This window comes from Erithacus rubecula, assembly GCF_903797595.1.
Source record: "Erithacus rubecula genome assembly, chromosome: 3".
Taxonomy (NCBI): domain Eukaryota; kingdom Metazoa; phylum Chordata; class Aves; order Passeriformes; family Muscicapidae; genus Erithacus; species Erithacus rubecula.
In genome coordinates, this window is record NC_136689.1 from 2063271 (window position 1) to 2085054 (window position 21784).

General features: G+C 42.3%; 1 protein-coding gene across 5 annotated transcripts; it reads left to right on the forward strand.

The window, feature by feature from the left end:
- Positions 1-4533: 4533 nt before the first annotated feature.
- LOC306800203 (uncharacterized protein) lies at positions 4534-21327 on the forward strand. Of its 5 annotated transcripts, none has more exons than XM_079302128.1 (9): positions 4534-4892; positions 8415-8537; positions 12126-12243; positions 12501-12656; positions 14368-14469; positions 14987-16664; positions 19008-19136; positions 19220-19400; positions 21052-21327. In XM_079302128.1, the coding sequence occupies exons 4-9, from the start codon at positions 12511-12513 to the stop codon at positions 21294-21296; spliced, it is 2481 nt and encodes an 826-aa protein (XP_079158254.1). In that variant the 5' UTR covers positions 4534-4892; positions 8415-8537; positions 12126-12243; positions 12501-12510; the 3' UTR covers positions 21297-21327. The 5 variants fall into 5 exon arrangements, with proteins under 5 accessions (XP_079158254.1, XP_079158252.1, XP_079158256.1 ...); XM_079302126.1 differs by lacking the exon at positions 4534-4892 and adding an exon at positions 5198-5258; XM_079302130.1 differs by lacking the exon at positions 4534-4892 and adding an exon at positions 5982-6460 and having other exon boundaries at positions 12128-12243.
- Positions 21328-21784: the final 457 nt, after the last annotated feature.

The following is a 21784-nucleotide window of genomic DNA, read 5'->3' on the forward strand; positions in this document are numbered from 1 at the left end:
ACTGCTCCTTGCATTGAGCTTCTTCAACTTGCTGATGGGGTTGGCATTTCTTCCCACCTCTGGAATTATATTCAGGAAGAGGAAAACCTTGTGCTTCATAGATTGATTTTAACTCATCCCAGCTGAGTAAAAAAGGTCTCAAACCTCCTGGTCCTGTCTCCTGCTGAGGTGGTTCCTCTGGCTCCCATCCCTCAAACCATTTTTTTGGGAGAGGAAAGGAATATTTCCAATGCCACATGTTCTGGCTCTGCACCTCTCACACCCTGTCCCTGCTTCACCTGCACATAAAATTTTCTCCATCCCTCACCCTGAGGGTTTTTAGAGCAGCTTTGGCATTTCTTTGCTTTATTTTTCTAGTTGCCAACACTCCTCTGCTTCCCCAATTTTTCTTCTTGCTGCAGCATTTTCCTCTCTTCTTCCAAAGCTCTGTGCCTCCTGACCCTGTTAACCTTCAGTGGTTTATAGGAACCCTTTTTATTTTTGTATTGTGTAAATCCATTACACAATGAGGGAGCTGCCCAGGTGAGATCTCATTTTGTCCAAAAAAAAAAAAAAAAAGAAAGCTATTGCTTGAATATTTGTAACAAAACCCGTCCAAAATCACATTCTGCCTCTGTTCCAGTGTTACTGTGAAAAGAAAATGCTTATATTGATTAAAACTCTATGCTTGCTGTAAAATGATTCTGTGGAATACCTCATTAATTGTTGCCTCTAATTTAAATGTGACTCATCTCAAAGAGAAGATGCTTTTTCTGGCTTGATGTGAAGACATACAACAGAATAAATGCATTTCCAGGTTGTTTGCTGACAAAACCTTAGAGTCTTGGTCAGGTGTGGGGTTGGAAACAGTATTTCTGCTGGAAAAATGAATTAAATCTCTGCCACCCATTGTGCCAAGGCTGCTCAGAATGGTTTTATTGTCCTGGCTGAGCAGAGCCTGAACAAACATTAAATAAACTCCTCTGTTTGGGGGAGCCCTGATGCTTTTCTGCCTTGGACATAAATTTCTTTTGTTTTCACAGTGTTAGAAAAGTTTTTGTTGCCAGCAGCTGCAGGTGACACAGGGTGGGACAGGAGAAGGTGGTGGTGGAATAAACAGGTGTTTAATGGGAAAAAAACCAAAAAAAACCAGGTATAAATGGAATGGAGCAGCCCAATCCATAATTTTTATCCTTAATTTTTTAAATTTCCCTCACAGCCTGCTCCATCATTATAGATTTTATCCAGGTGAATTTGGAGCTGGAGGGTGCAAAAATTTATTGTGCAGGGATTTTGCCCCTCTGAGAGCCATGGAATTATTAAGGCTGGAAAATTAAGGTAATTTTAAATAAGGTAATTGTTACATTTTTTACCTACCCATAATAAAATACAAAAAAAAAAAAAAAGTCTTGCTGTGGTGAGGAATCCAGAAAAAAATGACTGCTTGTTCTTCAGCCTACTCTATTTTATATAAATATAAATACAAATAGAAATATATATAATATGACATATATATGTATATATACTGCTGCAAATTATTTAAATCACTGCTATTCTCTATTCAAAAAATAATTAATAATTCAAAATAATTTCAAAATAATTCAAAAAACAACTTTTGTGTGAGCATCTTCACTCTGCATTACTTTATAAAGCCCTCAGCAATATTTTTAGCTTAATATCAATATTTTGAGTGGGATTTGCTGCTGAGACAGTGCTGAACACTTTTAAACCTTCAGTCACCAAATCCAGAGCCACAAAATGAGATTTATTCCTCATGGGCTGCCCTTGGTGCTGCTTTTCCAGGAGACTCAATTTCCCCAGGGATTTCTGGGCTGGAAAATGTGGCATCTTTTACCCCTTTTCCCAAAAATTCCTGCTGAAACCACTCTCTGCATGAGCATTGAGGCATTTTCAAGGTTATTTTGAGAGGAGGGTGTAGCTCCTGCTATATCTAATTATTTAATATTTTTGGGAGCACAGTTTCTGCTGGATAGAAACAAAGATAAATTCTACATTTTGGCTTTAAATCCTTTTTTTTTTCAACCCTTTCCCTGTGTGATATTTTGCTTTTTTAGACTGTGAACCATTCAAGGAAAAAGCCTTGTTTTGGGGTTTTTTTTTGGCATTTTTTGGTTCTTTTTTTTCTTGTAACCCACATTCCTTGAGCCAGCAGAAATAATTTCTGCCTAAACAATTTTTGTAGATTTGTGTCTGGATTTCCTCTCTTTCCCCCTGTTCATCCAGGCCAAACTAATGTGGAATTCTTCTGTCTCCTCCTAACACTAAAATCAGAATTTGTGCTTCAGAGCTCTGCTGCCACAAAATAACTCTGGAAATATTTGGGCTTTCTTTTCATCCCTCCTTGAGATTTTTGATCTTTTGAGAGGGGAGAAAAAAAAGTGGAAATGAATATAAATGCTTATTGTTTCAGTTTTATATATAATATCTATTATATAAAATAATTACAAATAAAATATATATGAAATATATAAATATGAATTTTATTCTCCAGTTGTTCTTGCAAGATACCAGCAGCACAAAAAAAAAAAAAAATCAAAAATCAATTCCAGTGAATTGTTTGAGATGCCAAAGCCCCAGAGATACAAGAGATGTGATATATGATTTATTGTATATTTATATGTCTATTAAAATTTCCTTACTGGGTTGTACTTCCTGATTACAGCTTAAATGGTTTGGGAATATTAAAATATATAATTTTACTACTGTATAAGAATAGAATAGATACACTAATATATATGCTAATATAGATAGTTTTATATTATTTAATATATATATATGTACATATATACATATAGTGTATATATACACAAATATATACTAATATAAATAGCAATATATACTTATATATATATAAATATTGTAAATATAAATGAATATATCCACTTATATAGATGTACTTTAATTTCTATATTCAATATATATACTTTATACTGATATTCTTTTATGTATATATACACACTTTCACATATAAATATAGTTTAAATATATATACACAGATACTTTGATATAAAAGTATATATAATATACTTTGATATGAATATAGATATATAAAATATACATATATACTTTGATATAAAAGTTATATAATTTTTTATATATGTACTTTTGCACATATATGCATTTAAGTATATATACACACATACTTTTATACATATATATTTACATACTTATATATGTACTTTCATACACACAAAAATATATACAAACTTATATATACTTTTATATACCTACTTCATAGATATAAATTTAAATAGTTTAAATATCTATACATATTCATACACACTTTGATATACAACTTTTATACTTTGATATATCTACCTTTATAGGCATATAATTATATATATATATACTTTTACACACATATATACTTTAAATATTGATTTATACATATACACATACATACTTTTATACATTTATACTTATATACTTTTACATGTACTTTCACACACATACAAATATATATATATAGATATACATAATATTCTATATATACATTTTAAGGTTTATACATACATTGATGTATAAATATGGAATTGTGATCACCTGAGCATAATTACTCGAAAATCACTTCTGCTAATTGGGGAGGAGCAGCCGCATTTCCCAAATTGCCGGGCGTGGCTTTCCCAGCTGGGAAAGGATTAAATGCTCAGCCCAGCCACGCCTTGAGGCATTGCCCGTAAAAACTTTGGGAAAGGGGATCCTAAACCCTGGAACAGCGGGAGGAGAAGGGATCCCAAATCCTGGAAACAGCGGGAGGAGAAGGGATCCCAAACCGTGGAACAGCGGGAGGAGAAGGGATCCCAAATCCTGGAAACAGCGGGAGGAGAAGGGATCCCAAATCCTGGAACAGCGGGAGGAGAAGGGATCCCAAATCCTGGAAACAGCGGGAGGAGAAGGGATCCCAAACCCTGGAAACAGCGGGAGGAGAAGGGATCCCAAATCCTGGAAACAGCGGGAGGAGAAGGGATCCCAAACCTTGGGAGCAGCGGGAGGAGAAGGGATCCCAAACTCTGGACTAGCGGCAGGAGAAGAGATTCCAAAACTTGAGTCCAGCAGGAGGAGAAGGGATCCCAAATCCTGAAAATAGTGAGGGGAGAAGGGATCCCAAATCCTGAAATAGTGGTAGGAGATGGGATTCCAAACCCTAGGATGAAGGGATCCCAAACCCAGGAATACAGGAGGAGAAAGGATCCCAAACCCAGGACGAGGGCAGCAGACAGAATCCCTAAGCCTGGAATACAGGAGCAGAAGAGATCCTAAAGCCTGAAGCAGGACAGTAGAAGGGACCCCAAAGTCTGGAATACAGGAGCAGAAGGGGATTCCCAAACCCAGGATCGGGGCGGCAGAAGAGATTCCCAAATCCAGCATCGGGGCACAGGAGGGATCCCAAACCCTGGAACTGCAATTCCCAGCGTCCCCGCGCATCCTGGCCCTGCGGTGACATCAGCGCCCCATGGCCGGCACTGGCTGGGCAGCGGCAGCGGCCAGAGGCGAGCCGGGCTCCGTCCCTTGTGCAGCCCGTCCCCGGGAGCTCTGCTCGGGTGTGTGGCCGGCGCCGCCGGGACGGGACACCTGGGGACGGGACACCTGGGGACGGGACACCGGCGACCTCGGGACTCCGCCGGGCGCGGCCGTTCCCCGGTCCCGCCGCTTCCCCGAGGTTTCCCCGCTGTTTTTCCCCTTTGTCCCGCGGCTCCAGGGCGGTGGGGGAGACGCTTTTCCATAGCCTGGCAACAGAGCGCGTGTAGTAACAGCGGGGCAAGCGGGGATCCCGCCCGGGCAGCGGCGACACCGCCGGGGACGCGCTCGGTCCGGCCGCTCCTGCCCCGCTGGGCTCGGGCAGCGCCGGGAAAACTGCCGGGAATGGCTGGGGGAAACCTGGAGCTGCTCAGGTGGGACTGGGAAAAGAGCCGGGAATGGCTGGGGGAAACCTGGAGCTGCTCAGGTGGGACTGGGAAAAGAGCCGGGAATGGCTGGGGGAGCCCGGAGCTGCTCAGGTGGGACTGGGAAAGAGCCGGGAATGGCTGGGGGAAACCTGGAGCTGCGCAGGTGGGACTGGGAAAGAGCCGGGAATGGCTGGGGGAGCCCGGAGCTGCTCAGGTGGGACTGGGGAAACAGCCGGGAATGGCTGGGGGAAACCTGGAGCTGCGCAGGTGGGACTGGGAAAAGAGCCGGGAATGGCTGGGGGAAACCTGGAGCTGCTCAGGTGGGACTGGGAAAAGAGCCGGGAATGGCTGGGGGAGCCCGGAGCTGCTCAGGTGGGACTGGGGAAACAGCCGGGAATGGCTGGGGGAAACCTGGAGCTGCTCAGGTGGGACTGGGGGAAACCTGGAGCTGCTCAGGTGGGACTGGGAAAAGAGCCGGGAATGGCTGGGGGAAACCTGGAGCTGCGCAGGTGGGACTGGGGGAAACCTGGAGCTGCTCAGGTGGGACTGGGAAAACAGCCGGGAATGGCTGGGGGAGCCAGAGCTGCTCAGGTGGGACTGGGGGAGCTGGGTCTGAATGCGGGATGAGCGTCCTGTGCCTCCAGGGGGGATGCTCGGGATGCCCAAAGGATTACTCAGGGATGTCCGGAGGGATAATTTGGGGTGTTTGGATGGATGATCAGGCTGCCCAAAGGATAACTCGGGGTGCCTGCAGGGATGCTCAAAGGATAACTCAGGGGTGTCTGGAGGGATGCTCAAGTTGCCCCAAGGATAAATCAGGCGTCCAGAGGGATAACTTGGGGATGTCCGGGGGGATGCTCAGACTGCCTAAAGGATAATTTGGGGGTGTCCCAAGGATATTTCAGGGGTATCAGGAGGGATGCTTCGGCTGCCCCAAGGATAACTCCCAAGGGAATGTCGGGAGGGATGCTCGGGATGCCCAAAGAATAACTCAGGATGCTCAGGCTGGCAAAAGGATAACCCAGGGGTGTCTGGAGGGATAATTCAGGATGCTTAAAGGATAACTCAAAGGTATCCCAGGGATAACTTGGGGTGCCCAGAGGGATAAGTCAATATGCCCAAAGGATAACTTGGAGATGTCCAGAGGGATGCTCAGGCTGTCCCAAAGATAACTCAGGGGTGTCCCAAGGATAATTTGGGGTGCCCAGAAGGATGCCCATGCTGCCCCAATTATAATTCAGGGATGTCCAGAGGGATGCTGGTGGTTGGAACAGCTGGAAACCCCCCAGGACAGTGATTCCTGCAGTGTAATTTTTGCTGAGGTTGTTGTAAGTTTAAAGTGAAATGTTCTGAGTTACTTTCCCAATAGTGTGCAGTAATTTCTCAGTGTTTCCAAGTGATTTTTTGATATAAGTGCCTGACAAAACCCATCTTTCTCCAAACAAGTATCTCGTGGTGCTGAGCACCAGAGTCTCCCAGCAGGAGACTTCAAAAGTCTTTCTCAAAGTGAGTAGGAAACTTGGCAATGCTTGCTGTCATCTTTCTCCTGAGAAGTGTAGTAACTTCAGAACCAGGTAATTAAAACATTAAAAACTCATCTGTTTCTCCTTAGAAACAGTTCAGGTGTTTGAAAGGATGTTGTGACAGTGTTTTGCTCAGATCTATAATCCTGAGGGCACCTAATTAGTACTTTAATTTCACAAAGTAAGGAGGAAGTCAAGTGGGAAAAGTGGCTTTATACCTAATTTGAGTAATCTAATGAAATTAAGGCACAAACTTTTATATAATATTTAGTGTGTCCTGACCCTTTTGCAGCTGATTAACAGAGCTCTATTTATTTCCCCACATGATTTTGTGATTTCAGTAAGTGTGAGTTTTCCCCATTCAGCATTGTTTTGTGTTCGAAGATCTATTTGGAAAGAGTTTTAGTGGAATTTAAACTGCACTGGATATGTCAGAATGAATTGGGAGAAATATTTTGTGCCTCCAGCTGGAATTTTGCATTCCTGAACAAAAAGGTTTATATTAGTGGCAATAATCTTGTTTTACAGCACAGGGCATTATCTACAAATAAGGCCCTTGAGGTGCCTTTGGATTATTTGACTTTAAAGTGAGTGGAAGTTCAGTAAAAACTCCTTACCTGTTTGTTTAATATTCCCTTTTGTTTCCCTGGACTACCAGGAGATAATGGAATGGGACATGTGACAGGAATTGTAAGTGAAGGTGAATTACATTCCCTTATGTTTTCATAGAGCCTGCACAAACAAAATAATCAAATACAAAACTTCAGAGTAAGGGGTTTCAGTCATTTTTTGCGCACAGAATAGTTAGGAATAGTGGGACTGGAGTGTTCAGAGTACTTGTGGCTTTGGACAAGTTAGGAATGTTTAGAGCTATAAAATCTATCATTAAAAACAGTATTTTTAACTTTGAGACACTTTAAATGAATGGCAGAACAGGGCTTTGTTTCTAAACTGCTTGTAAATTAATTTTTTTTAAATCAATAATTTCAGTCAGTGGAAAAGTTATGAATTAGAAGCTTTAATATAAATGCTGCAGAAATGTTCTGTGTGTTTGGCTGGGGGTTTTGGCTCAGGAAGAGGCACCTGACAAAAACATCCCTGCCTTGTTTCCAGGATGGAATTGAGGAGCAGGTTGGAATCTCTTATCCCCAAAACCTTTTTGCCATGTAGCTTTGTGAAGCAGATAGGCCTGAATAGAAAATAAATCCAAAAATCTTAATCATAAAATATCTTAATTTATCTGAATGATTATGATGAATTTAGCTTAATCATAAAAAGTTCAGATTTTTTTCCTGAAAATCTGGGCTTCCCTCAGTCAGAGCTTTGTGGCAGTGAAGATGAAGCCTTAGGGGTGATTCTCTCACCTGGGCCATTGTCCTGCTGTGTCCTGACAAGTGTCCCAGGTGTGGCAGGGGACAGCTGTGCTGTGATGGGTCAGAGTGGGTGTGCAGAGAGCACAGGGAGGATTTTGGAATCAGGATATTCTACCTGCAGAGATCTTGGGTGCATGGAATTGTTCAGGTTGGGAAAGACCTCTCAGATCATTGAGATCACCCTGTCCCCAAGTGCCACATTCTGACACTTTTTGATGTTGGTGGTGGATTCCATCACTCCCCTGCCATCCTGCTCCAGCCCTTATCACACTTTTAAGGGAGAAATTCTCCATAATTTCCAGCCTGAGCTGTCCCATCTTTTCCTGTCCCTGTTCCCTGGGAGCAGAGCCTGACCTGGGGCTGTCCCCTCCTATCAGGGAGTTGTGCAGAGCCAGAAATTCCCCCTGACCTTCCTTTTCTCCAGCTGAGCCCTTTCCCAGCCCACTCAAGAATTCTGCAGCCCCTTCCCTGGCAGGATGGATTTTCCCACCTTGCCTTGGGATGGGATGGCTGGACTGGAGGAGCCCTGGGGTATGAGTGGGGAGGGAGCTAGAAATGACATTTATGTATAAATACAGCTTTGACAGACCTGATAACTGCTTTTTTGGGGTTTTTTAATTGCTTTGAAACAGGAGAAGTTGTTCCTTAGGAGTCTGATTGCTGCCTGTGCAATGCTGCACCCTCCAGAGGAGAGGAGCTGGCTGCTGGCAGCAGGGACATGGTCCAAGTGCCACCCTGGGCAGTGCCAGCCACAGGTGAGTCCAAAACTGAATTTTTGCAGGGAAGCAAAAATAAAAATTAGGTGAGGTGTTTGTTTTATAGTGAAGAACCATGTTACATAAAAACCTCAGCACCTGGAGGGAATTTTAGATCCCACATGGAGCAGCTTTCCCTGGTTGTGTCAGGGCTGATCCTCTGCTCATGGAAATCCAGCAGATCCTCCCATGCTCTTCTTGTCTTATTGAGAATCACCACAAAATCCTGAAGAACAACTGCTGGAAGTTACCATGGACCCAGAAAAAAAAACCCCAAAAAATCTTTATTAGTATGAAATGAGTATTTAGATGCTTGTGTTAAAGCAAAAAAATGGCCTGTGAGCCTGTGAATATTCTTAATTCTAACTGAGCAACAGAATCCATATATTGAACAAGCACCTCATGTATTTATTTATTTTATTGATTTATTCCCACACACTTTAAAAGGTGCTTTTTAAAGTGTTTTTGACCCATCTAAGAGGGATCTGGCTGACTTGGGACCTTTTCTTCAGGAAAAAAAGGTTTCGTGGTTATTTGACTGCTGAAAAGAAGCATTTCTTCTTGCTGCTGTGACAAATCTTTTTGATGATGTGAGTTCAGGATTTAGAGGGAAATCTTCAGTAATCTGCTATTTTTATGGTTTTATCCCTGATATTAAGAGGCCTGAATAACTGACAGATTTTTCTCCTCTGAATTTGGTTTTTTACATCTCCTTGCTGCCTGTTTACATCTGCTGGTTCATTTCCTGGGAAACCCAAAAAAGCAATTTGGAAATTTCTGGATTTTTTTTTTACTTTTATTTTTTACCTGGTGATTTCAGAGAATCCCTGGCAGTGCACCCTGAATGAGTCAGGCAGTCCCAGTGAGTTACAGATTAAGATATCCATAGGTGGGAGTTATTATAACCTTTAAAAGCCCCAAAATAATGGTTTTTTGTGATGGCTTTATCCTGCTAATAAACAAACCCCAAGAAATAAACAGGAAATGTTTATCCTGCTGAGGAACATCCCCTCAGTGTGATAATGCTGCAGTGCTCTGGAGCAGCTTCAGGATAATTGCCTGTAAAAAAGACTTTTTGCCAATTTTAATACTTTTTTTTTTGGAAAATCAAGAGCTCTGTCAGGTGGGACTTTGTGCCAGTGAATGCTGTTCATTCTGATTGTACAGTGGAGCAATATTTAGCTGTGATTTTTATTTTTCAGCTTATAAAACATCTTTGTAGAGAACTCTTAATCTGATGAGACCCAGAAGCTTTCTCACCTCTAAAGAGGAAGAAATCCTTCCTAAAGGGTGGCACAGATTCCCAGAGCAGCTGTGGCTGCCCCTGGATCCCTGGGGGTGTCCAAGGACAGGTTGGATGTGGTTTAGAGCATCCTGCTCTGCTGGAAGTGGCAGGTCCTTTCCCAACCCAAATAATTCTGTTTCAGTCCCTCAAATGTTCATAACCTTGACATAATTCAGGATTCTCCATGAAAATTCCTAAAACTCACTCCAGGCTGCCTGGAGGGCTCTGCCAGCAGCTCCTGGCATCTCACAAGAACAACCCCAAGGATTGAACTGCTTCCAGTGCTTTGCTGGACAGCACTGGGAATAAAACACTTCCAGCAATGAGGAATAACTGGGAGTGTCCTGCTGGATCCCAGGGCTGGGAATAAAACAACACTGGGAATAAAATATTCCAGTTGTGAGGAATGACTGGGAGTGTCCTGCTGTATCCCAGGGCTGGGAATAAAACAGCACTGGGAATAAAATATTCCAGTTGTGAGGAATGACTGGGAGTGTCCTGCTGTATGCCAGGGCTGGGGAATCCTGGCAGGGAGAGGATTTTCACAAGATTCAGGTCTCTGTTTCCAGCTGCCCATCTTGGGCAGAAGCTTCTGTGTGGAAAATGTCTCAGACACATCTTTTACTGATCTTACAGATCACAAAATGCCAGGATGTTCTAGGTTGGAAGGGACCTTAAAAATCATCTTTTTCACCCCCTGCCATGGGCAGGGACATCTCCCACTATCCCATCTTGGGAATTTCCAGGGATGAGGCAGCCACAGCTTCTCTGGCAATTTGTTCCAGCCCTTCCCCACCCCGACAGGGAAGAATTTCTTTTAATGTCTGATCTAAATCTCTCCTTCTTTCATCACACAACAATATCAATGTTTAATAGCTTTGATGCTGTTTAATTTAATACGTATTTATACATGAAATATTAGCATTTTACTGATGAAGTTGTGTTCATGTGTTTCTCCTCAAAAGAAACTTTGAGAGTATCTGAGTACAAAGAACTGCTTGAGGCTTTTGGAAATAATGAATGCTTTTAGTAAATTTTTTTTGCCTGTTCCTTCACTGTTTGAATGAAAAAAATTAGTCCAAATAATCTGTCTGGCCTTTAGATATTGTTGTTTTTTAAGGTAATTTATTAAGACCAGTGGCTTTCCCAGGATTTGCAGAGGAATAAAGCAAAAGCCCTCCTGAAGACTGTAGGAGTTATAATTTGATTTTTTTTCTCCTTTTTTTTTTTTTTTTTTAAGGCAGCATTTAATTCATTGATTGTGGACTTTGAGTGATTTCATACTTTTTATTTTTTTATTTTATTTTTTTTTTCCTGCAACTTGCTAGTGGTTCCTATGTAAAGCCTAGAGGAGAATTTGTGTTTGTCTGGGTGGAGGGACAGTTTTGGAAGCACTAAGCCTTATCTAGGGTACACAAAGTCCCTTTTCTCCTGGGCTTTAGACACATTGTCCTGCACAGCTCCCATCAGCAGTGATTAATGGCTCTGGAAATAAAACATAAATCTGTTTGTTACAGATCCTATTTTTAATCTGTGCACAAGTATTTTATCCTCTGGCCAAGGAGCAGGAATTGCTCAGGCTCTGCTGCTTCCTGGTAGCCCAGAGAGCACCAGGGGCTGGGCATTGCTGCTGAATTTTTGGGGAATTTTGGCCTGGCTGCATCCTCAGGGATGCCTGTGTTTGTTCAGAATGGATCTGTGTGAGCTCTTCTTGTGCCTGATTTAATGGATAAATACTGACAGGGTGTTTATATAGGATTTTACAGGATATTTGTGTGGTCTCCACAGGATCCTAGTACCTCTAATTCTGTTATTAAATTAGGGATTGGTTTAAATGTACAAAATCAGTTTATATCTCAGTATAAACTTTTTTTTTTTTTTTTTCCAATTTATAAACATTCACTGCAGGGTTGTTCTTGTAGGAACACACCTGACCAGAGAATATTTCTGTCCCATCTTTTCAGAAAATACCCAGGAGAGGAGATCTGATCTGTGAGAGCTTTCATTAGGCCAAGGATTAATAATAAGGAAAAATAAATTAAATTCAGAGAATTCTAGGTTGGAAGAGAACTCAAATATCTGCTCCAGTCCTTCTTGGCATAAATAATAAATAAATAATATAAATAGTGGATAAATAATTTATTTATAATATTCTTTTCTGCAGCAGCACTTGGGTTACTTTCCTTACCCACATTTTGCTCTGTGAAGTTCCCAGGTGTCCCTCCCTCCTTTCCCTGGGCTCTTCACTGGAATATTTTCTATTTTTTGGGGGTGTAACAGGGATGATGGCTCTTGTTTTCCAGAGGGGATGTGTTTGCCTGGCACAGGTGCATTCCCAGTCTCATAGAGCAGGAGGTTCTGAGCTGTGAATGAGCCAACACCTAAAATGTGAAACCTGTGGAGAATTCCTCTTCCTGTGCAGTAAGTCAATTTGCATGTTTATTTTTAGAAGACAGATTTGGGTTAATTTAAGGCAAAGGAGGGGAACATGATTTAGACTTGATACTTTTATCATGGCTTTGTCACACATTGCTGTGAAAATGAGCTGAAATAAATGAAAAATTCATTTAGTTCAGGAAATAAAAGCAAAAATTTGCTTTGCTGCTTTTACTGCTCACTAGATGAACATCTAATATTAAAAAATATATTTTTATCTATTCAATGCAGGTAAATAGCAGGAAGCAAACCATGGACACTGAGTTTTTCTCCCCATTCCTGGGAGCTGTCCCCAGTGTCCCCACACCTCCAGAGCCCTCCCAGCTGGGCAGTGACTGCCTGGGATGTGCTGAGGATTTTGGATCCCAAAATACCTTCCAGGAGTGCCCAAAAAAAAGGTATCAGCATCCCTTAGGGGCCTTAGGGCTTCTGGATATTTTTGGGGGAGAGTTTCTGGCATCTCTGGAAAACCAGCAGATTTTCTTTGCTCCATAATGGTTGTTACTGAAAAAAAGGTTTAGGGTTGTTTCTTTTTTTTTTTTTTTTTTTTTTTTTCCATCTTCAAGCCAAGTGATGGTGACAGAATATTGCATTTTTTGGAGGGGATTGGGTGATAGACACAGGAGCTTTTGAGGAGCAAATGCTCTTTTAAAGAGCATTTCTAATACCTCACTGCATTTCTTTTTTATCATTTGCTCAACAAAATCAAAATCTGAGGTGGGCAGGGACTGGAGTCCACTGGCTCACAAGGTAACAGTTAAGGAAGATACATGGATAGCAAAAAACTTTATTTTTTTTCCTAATTTTCAGTGGGAAGTGTCAGAGTGATGTTTATTTTTTTAATAAAACAACACACAGCTTTGTCAGCTGTAAAAATTAATTTTAGGTAAGGAGTGGCAATTTGCTAATTAAAATACACAGTATTTTCTTAAAGCAGCTTTTAGATTCTTACAAGGTAGCTTTAAAAAGAGAAAAATTATGGAATTAGAGTTAATCCATGTCTACACCCATTCTGAGCCTGCAGATATTCAGAATTCCTTGAGGTCTCCTTTAAAAAAATAGGAAAATAAAAAACTTTGCTATTTGATCAAGAGACAGAAAAGATCTGGTTATCAAATACCAATTCTGCATTCACAAAATATTTTCAAGAGTCTTTCAAGTGCATCCTAAATTAAATCCAGATCCCTTAGAGTGGAAACTGAGGAAATCAGGGGCTGAGGTAGAAGTGAAAATGTGGTGAGGTCTTGAAAGCCACCAGAGTGTAATTTTGCAATTTTCACAGTGGCAAGAGATTAAAAAGTTGATTTTTTTATAAGAGTTTGTCCCACATTTTATGGTTTCTGTTAATCAGCAAAGTCAGTGAGCAATTCTCTGGCATCAGGGAAAACTCAGAGGAAAAAAAAAAAAAAGAGAGGAATCAGAACAAGGTGGGGAGGGAAGTTTATTGGAGCAAAACAATGAGGATGGAGGGAAGGAGCTCTTTAATTCCATTGCTTTAATTAACTTGTGAGCAAGAGTCAGGAGTCATTGCAAACAGCTCTGTAAAAATCTCATCTTGCACCTAAAGCAAAAGTTGGATTTGTTTAAAAATTATTGAAAGTCTTGGATGTTTATCAGAAATATTTACTAAAATTTTGACCTGCCCAAAAGGGGATTAAAAAGTGGTTCCATTTAAATATCTATAACTTAAATATAAATTATTTTTTGAGTTTAGCATAATAAGTTTTGAATTAATTGGCAGTAGATAAATTAGAATGCTCCAGACTTTGAGAATATTTGTCCTTTTTAAGCTCTAAACAAGACAGTCAAGGTTTGAAGGAATGTCCACATGAAACAATTTTGTTTCTTGGAAAGAGAGGAAAACTTTTGCTGCTTGGAAAGTCTCTGGTGAAACAAAAAGGAAAATAATTCTACTTCACTTAGTCTATAGAATTCACAAATGCAGGATGAGATTTCTGTAGAGGAATGCTGAGGATACATTAAATTCAGAACAGCCAGAAAATGATGCTAAATAAAGGTTTCATCCCCTTCTTTTTGCCTGTTTTGTATAGAAGAAAAATACTTACTTAAAAGTTTGATTATTTCTTTTTTTTTTTTCTTTTTTTTAAGGGCACCAATAAATCTTTCTTACTCTGGCAATGGCCCTGATATGTTTGGGTTGGTGTCAAGCATTTTAGAGGAGCCAAACAAGCCAGAAGCAGCTACAGATTGGTGAGTTTGTTCTGAGAGCTCTTATCATTTATGTGCTGGCTTTTATGCTCATTGTCACACAGGTATAATACACATTTTTAATTATTTCAGAGTTGAGTAATGATGGACTATTAAATCCCCTTAAAATGGGGAAGTGTCTTTACTTCATTTGCCAGTAAAAAAAAAAAAAACTGAAGTGTTAAAAATGCAAATTTTAAAAAGTTTTCCATCAGCTTTACAGCATTTGAGGGGGGGAAAAAAAGATGGTAATTACTTCTAACCAGAATACAGTGGAATCTGAGATATTTGATAAATCCAAATAAACCCTGTGTTTCTGAACATGCAGAATAAACACTGTGGGTGCTGAGATTTCACAGAGCATTTGCTCAGCTGCCCTGGGAATTTTCCTCCTGTTTTTCAGGAGAGCTGTGCATGCTTGGTCAATAATACAACACTGGGGAATTACTCACTGTGTGAATCATTATAAAATAAGAAATGCTTTAAATCCTGATGGGAGGTTTCTTTAACTCTGCTCCAGGAATTCTCTCTCAGGATTGTTTCCCCCTCTGTGGACACCTGATCTGGGCAGCAGTGGGGAGTTCCCAGCTCAGCCCTGTGCCCAGAATAAGGATTTTCCCAACTTGCTGGGCACCAGCTGCCATCAGGAACCCCTGCAGGAGCCTCCTGATGTGGAGATGCTGCACAGAGGTTTGGGAGACCTTCAGCTGCTCCAGTCTTGGCTCTCTCACCCTGAAAATCCCTCTCAGCACAGCAGCACCACAACTCCCCAGGAAGGGTTTTCCTTCCCAAACCAGAATTTCTGCACTTACGACCACAGGAGGTTAAATGGAGGATATGAAAAATGTGGGTCCAGTTTGAGCCCTTCCTCTCCTTGGAACAGGATGAAAGAAAATCCCAGCGTGCAGAAGGAGTTCTGGAAAAGTGAAAGAGCAAGGGGAAAAGCTCTGAAAAATTATGCTCAAGGACAAATTAATTATTCTCCTGATCTTTCCAATCAGCTTGGTGATAACCCTTGGGATAAAACACCCCAGGACAGCCACCTGTGTTCTAAAAGATATGGAAACTTCACAGCTGCTCACAAACTGGAGTCATCTGTCCATCCATCACTTCATTTTTTTAATCAACTCCCTAAGGAAAAGAATTTTTCTGGAGAAGCAGGCAGAAAACCCCAGGAATTCCACGTGCAGAATGGCCATCGTGGCTTTGCTGTGGGGAATGCTTTTAATAATAATAATAATAACCAGTGCAAAGTGAATATGGGCCCTAAGGAAAGCTCTCCTCAAGTAGCTGAATATGATTTATCTGTGAAAAATGGGAGTTACTCCTCATACCAGGGGTGTGTGTGGCTGGATGGGAAGAGCCTGGCAGCTGAAATTCCATATGGGAAACAAATGGCCACGAGCCCCCAGTCCTCATCGGGGGTCTCCACCATGTCTGGGGGCTCTCCCACCCACCAGCCTTTCCCACAGCCCCCCTCCCATTCCCAACTCCTCCCTCCCAGGAAAGATGGCAGGTTGCACACATCTGATGGATTTCCCAGTCATTTGGGGGCTCCTCATTTGGTCTCAGAGAGCCAGGAGCAGGTGAGAGCTGCTGGAAGGTGCCAGGAGAGGCAGCACCCCAAATTCCCTGCTGGATTTTCACCCAGTTGCCTGAGAGCTGCAGCTGGAGACCCTGCTGAGAAACACCACAGGTTCCCAAAAAGGCAGAGCCAGGAAAGTGGCAGTAAAGATGACAGAAGAGGCAGAAGGAATTGGATCCCTCCTTTGGGGTCTGCAGCCCCAATCCACCAGCCCTTCGTGCTTCCCAAAAAGCACAAGCACAACAGGGGCAGCTTGTCAGATTTCATCAACCCTTCTCTGCTTCCTTCTTTCCCATTCTTGTCTGATTTTAGACAAAATCCCAGCTTCCCTCCATTTAATCCCCAGCTGCTTTCATCAGCAAAGAATTTAAATTTCCCCCCACCACCGTTTCCATTCTGGGACCTTGTTGATCTTTTGCACTGTGATGACTTGAGCCCCTTGGCTCCCCTCATCAGTGATGTGTTCCCTGGGGAGGTGCCTGGGCCCTGCTTTGCCTTCCCAGCCCCTTTTGGCAGGTGCAGAGCTCCCAGGAGCTGCAGTGGCACCGAGCTGCACGTCCACCTGGAGGAGTGCTGCGAGCAGGGCAGAGCCCTGGAGAGGGACAGGAAGAAGGTAAAACACAGTAGGTGATGATTCCTGACACAGACTGGTTTTAAGAGAGGAAATGTTATGGTGTTTCTGCTTTTTAAAGAGTGTTTTTGGTCTTTTTGTTGTTGTTGGGTTTGGGTTTTACTGTCAGTGATGCAGTCGCAGCTTTCTCTTTTTATTTTTTCTTTTTTATTTTTATTGTTGTAATAAATTTCTGGTTACAGGAAAAAAAAAAAAAAAGGAGTAACTAATCCTGGGCACCCTCTATGTGTCTGTAGAGAAAACCTACAGTATTTTTTCTTGTTCCCAAAGGAAATTGAAATTTATGCTCATCTCCTTACTGTTGCTTTCCTGCTTCAGGCTCATTGCCAGAACTGTTGGCAGGGAAGGAGCACACTGATAATGAGGGTATTGCACTTGGGAATGAAACTCTGTGCTCTAAAGAATCAGGAAGAGCTTTCCCAAGAGGAGTCAAATCCCTAAATTCCATTCCAGGTCTCAGAAAATAAATTGCCCATAACCCCTGGTTCTAATTATGGCTGTGCTCCATATGTGAGAAGCCTCCTGGTTATTGGGTAAAGGTGTCTGAGCAAACTAGGCCTGCAAATTGTGGTTTTTTTGTTTTTTTTTTTTTTTTCAATATCAGCTGTGGGGCCTTGCTAATGGACTTTGGGAATTGTGAGTGGAAGTGTCTGTGTTGTTCTCTCATGCCTGCCTTTAAACAAAACTCCTCTCTGGCCTTCCAGCAATTCTCTGGAAGTGAGAAAGGGATGATTCTTGCTCCAGTGTTTTCTGTTCTCAGGCAGGATTTGGGATTGTCAAAGACCAAGTGATAGTTTTATCTCCTGCTTTTTATTTCATCATTAAAAGAGGGTTGTATTTATTAATCAAAGGAGCTTAATTGACCCATTGATCTGTTGCATTCCAAATGATCCAGTGAGCTGCTCTGGGTTTCTCAGGGTGTTCTGTCCTTGCAGAATATGAACTGTTCTCCAAGCCATAGCCTGGCTCCCATTCCTGCAGCCAAACCACATTGCTCAGGAGGGGATGAATGCAAGAAGAGAGAAACTCCCCCTGGGATTTGATTTAATTCTCTTTACCTTGTGTAATCTCTCAGCTATTTCAGCTCTCTGGAACCTGCTCATTGCAGCTGCTTTGGGGTCACAGATGACCTGTCTTCTTTCATAAACCCCACTTTTCCAGGGATCTCACATTTAAAGCATTTCTACAAGTTAGGAATTGACTACAATATTAAATGTGCATGTAGTTTAGTTAAATTTGCTGTAATTCTTAATTACCTACTGTCATTATATGAATCCATGACCCTTTCTCCATCAATTATTTTTTCTGGATGCCTTTCAGGCTCCTCAGGTGATGAGTACAGGTAGAGTCAGGTCTTGTAATCCATGTTAGGCAGGGCAGGGACTAAATAATGTGGAAGTAAAGCAAAAAGAGAGGGACTTCATCACATACTTTCAGTACAAATACACACAGTGTGAGTTGGACTTAGCCTTGCCTTGAACTGCAGTGCAGCACCTGACTCCTCTCTCCCACATCCATGGTACCCTGGGGAAGGAATGAGATAAGGAATCTACTGCTCACTGTGTCTTTTTTAATCCAAGTGTAAGAATTTCCTATCCAAAAATAGATTCAGTAATGTTTAGTCACTGTCTGTGTCAGACACTGGCTAAGCCACTCTTTCTCAGGGGAAGTTTGGCTGTTGTTGTGTTAAAGATTTTCTCTGTTAAAGAGCTGATACCAGTTTATGTTAAATGTGGTTTCATCCTAATGCACTTGAGGTGCAATTTATGCTGCTGCTATCACTTGGTTCTCTTTTTTAATAATCAAAATATGTGACATCTGAGAGAAACAGTGAGAGGTGCTGAACTCTGAGGGAGAGCTGAATTAGAGAAATATTCCTTCAAGGAAGGTGGAGAGGGACTTTTGACAAGGGCATGTAGTGATAGATCAAGGGGAATGCTATTAAACCAAGAGAGGGCAGGGTTAGATTCTGTTTGGGAAGAAATTTTTGCTGTGAGGGTCTGGCACAGGGTGCCCAGAGAAGCTGTGGCTGCCCCTGGATCCCTGGAAGTGTCCAAGGCCAGGCTGGATGGAGCTTGGAGCAACCTGGGAATAGTGAAAGGTGTCCCTGCCTGTGGCAGGGGTGGAATAAAATGATCTTTAAGGTCCCTTCCAACCCAGCCCACTCTGGGATTTTGTGTTATTTGGCAATGTTTTCCCATCAATGCACTCAGGGTCACTCACTCCTAACCCACTTGAAAATCCCAAACAGCGCCAACACCGCAGTGACCCCAAACAGCCACCCTGACCCCAAACAGCCACCCTGACCAACCCTTTCCCTTGCAGGCTGAGGCTGAGCTTGCAAGGCACTTCCCAGGGCAGCAGGTGTCCCTGCCCATGCCCGTGCCCCAGCTGCCCACCAGCCCGTCGCGCGTGGATCGCCTGATCGCGGAGCAGCGCTGCCACCGAGCCAGGGTAGGGCTGCTGCCCCTGCACTCCCTGCCCCTCCTGCAGCCTTTCTCTCTTGATTCAGCAGTGCTTTTGGTGCTTCCTGCCAGGTGCTGGCACTGATAGGAGCAATGGAGAGGCTTGGCGGTGCTCCCGTGCACAGGAATGTCGCCAGGACTTTGGAGATGCACCTGGAGGCCATTCAGGTGACACAGGCACGTAGGGAGGAGGAGATTGGGAATGCTGTGAACCCTCAGAGCCATGGGGTGCCACGCTACAACAGTGAGAAAGGTAATGCTGCCCACCCCTGGGACCCTCAGAGCTTTTCCAGGGGTTTAATTGTGAGTGTGTTCTGCTTAAAAATGTAAATTTGTGATGCACGGCAATTCTTGTTACCAGCAGAAGAAAGTTTGCAAATACTCTTGTCAGGAAAATTAATCCACAGACACCAGAGGTTTATGTCCAGAAAGGAAACAGAGGAATCCTTTTTGTTCATTTGAATCAAGGGAGAGGCCATGGGGCATTCACCTGGGATCTCTCAAAATTTTGGAGGATGCAGCCTCCCTTTTAATCCTAATTTCCTGGCCACATTTCCCTCTCTCTTTCCCCATGGGCTGAAGTACTTCAGAGGCACAGACTTCCCAAATACCTGGTACCTGAGATTCCCTGTATAACCCTTCCTTTTAATTTTTAATTCTTATAGAATTCATAGTTTTTCCCCATTGCTTCTTTCATTATCCAATTTCATTTATCAGCAAACCTACAGTTTGTTTGTAAAGGCAAATCTCTCTTCCCATTCATCAATCAGTGGAATCCATCCCATTGCTTCTTTTATCTCTCTCAGTGCTGGTTTTATCTACCAGCAGATCTACAGCTTGTTTGTAAAGACAAATGCAACATTCCTCTCACTTTTGTCACTTTTAAAGACTTTAAATTACTTCGAGTTCTATGATTGTGTTTTTTTTCCTGTTAAAAACTTGGACATTTTTCCTCTCATCTAGAAGACAACTGTAAAAACTTACCAGTGATAATATTATATAACCATAAGTGGTTGTCCTAAAAGCAACAATGTTCTCATTTTTAAGCAAGTAGACTTATTTCCTGGTATGGCTAAACTTTATTTTCTCTTCAGCTTATAAAATAATAAAAAAATTAACACTATTTTGCAAATTAGTTTTCTATCTACCTTATTTAAATCACAAACCAACCAGGAATGACATTTCACATTTCCCAAATTCTATTGTACTAAAGCCAGCATAACCTGTAGCAGTAAATGTACCAATTTATAGTTTGGGTTTAAAGATAATATTTTTCTTCAGTAAAAACCTGTGTCTCAGAACAAAGGAGGATTTTCACTCCTTACTGCTGAAATGAAGTGGGCAGTGAGGTTCCTTTGGCTGTGGAATAGCTCTTCTTGTGAGGGAAAGACAATAAAAATGTTTTGCTTTTGCAATTCAGAGGTCAAAAATTAAAAATATAAAATGCCATGGCCTACAAAAAATAGTCCTATATACAAACTAACTCTTAAAATGACTCCTAAAACTGCCATGTGATTTGAACTCCAGGGTGTGAGTCAGGAACAGAAGGAAGGTTCTTTGCCAGGCAGGAGAAGCAGGTCACAGTGGTTAAGTGGATAGTTATGGTTAGATTTAATGCCAATACAGCATCTAAATACTGCCAATGCTTTTATAAATAACAGCTCAATCACCTGTTACAGTGAGTTATGGCATCACCAGGCCATGTTGGACCCTTTATTGGGCCTTTTGCCCCTTTTTTTTTGCAGACAATTCACACGAGCTGTTACCGCTGTCGTTACCTGCTCAGCTCAGCTGAGCACGCTTTGAACAAATTGACTTCAACAAATTGATGCAATTTGATAAAAAAAAAACCAATTCTAATAATGTCTCCAGGCTTGTTCCCTGATGTGTTTTTCCTGTTGCAGGTGTGCTGGCCCTGGCAGCTGCCCTGGCAGCCCTGGCTGGTGCCACGCGCAGGGCTCGCACCGCGCTCTGGTGCGCGCTGCAGGCGGCTCTGCCAAAACCCCCTCCTGCTGCACCCCAAAACCTGCAGCTCCTCCAAAAGCAGGAGCTTGGTTCTTCAAGCACAAGCACCCAGGAGGAAAGCAGCGTGGAGCACAGAAACAGAGGAGGTGGAGAAGATGAGGAAGCGAGGAGGATTTGGGAATGATGGCGGATAAGAAGAGGAAAGCTGCGGATGGGAAGGGCTCAGGTCATGCTCAGAACATGCCAAGGTGCAGAAAGGGTTAATTGAGGTGCCTGCTTGGTGACTTGGTGATGGAATTGTGGAGAGACACAGCTGCTGGTGGTGTTGGAGCACTTTTGATATTGCTGCTGAGAATTTTCGTGTTCAGAGGAGCTGAACAAGAGCTGAGCATTTCCTCAGAGCTCACCCACAGCTCTGAGTCCAGCCAGAGTGTGGTTAACTTAATTCTCCTTTTTTTTTTTTTTTTTTTTTTTTTTTTTTTCCAATTTAGCTTATTTAAAGGTACTCAGTAATCATTCAGGGTTTGTTTTATTTTTATTTTCTGCACCATGTATAATTTGTTTTCAGAGCCAAAGTGATCACTGAGTTGTTTTTTCCCCCATCACTGTGCCAGGAACTGCTGTGCTGATATTTTTGGTGACAGTTTCTCTCTGTTTGACTGGAGTAATCAG

Excerpts from the sequence above, each read along its gene's own strand:
- LOC306800203 (XM_079302128.1), top strand. The coding sequence starts at position 12,511 with ATGGACACTGAGTTTTTCTCCCCATTCCTGGGAGCTGTCCCCAGTGTC. Across the intron at positions 14,470-14,986 it reads CCAGAAGCAGCTACAGATTG|GAATTCTCTCTCAGGATTGT; the intron begins GTGAGTTTGTTC and ends ACTCTGCTCCAG. Across the intron at positions 16,665-19,007 it reads TGGAGAGGGACAGGAAGAAG|GCTGAGGCTGAGCTTGCAAG; the intron begins GTAAAACACAGT and ends TTTCCCTTGCAG.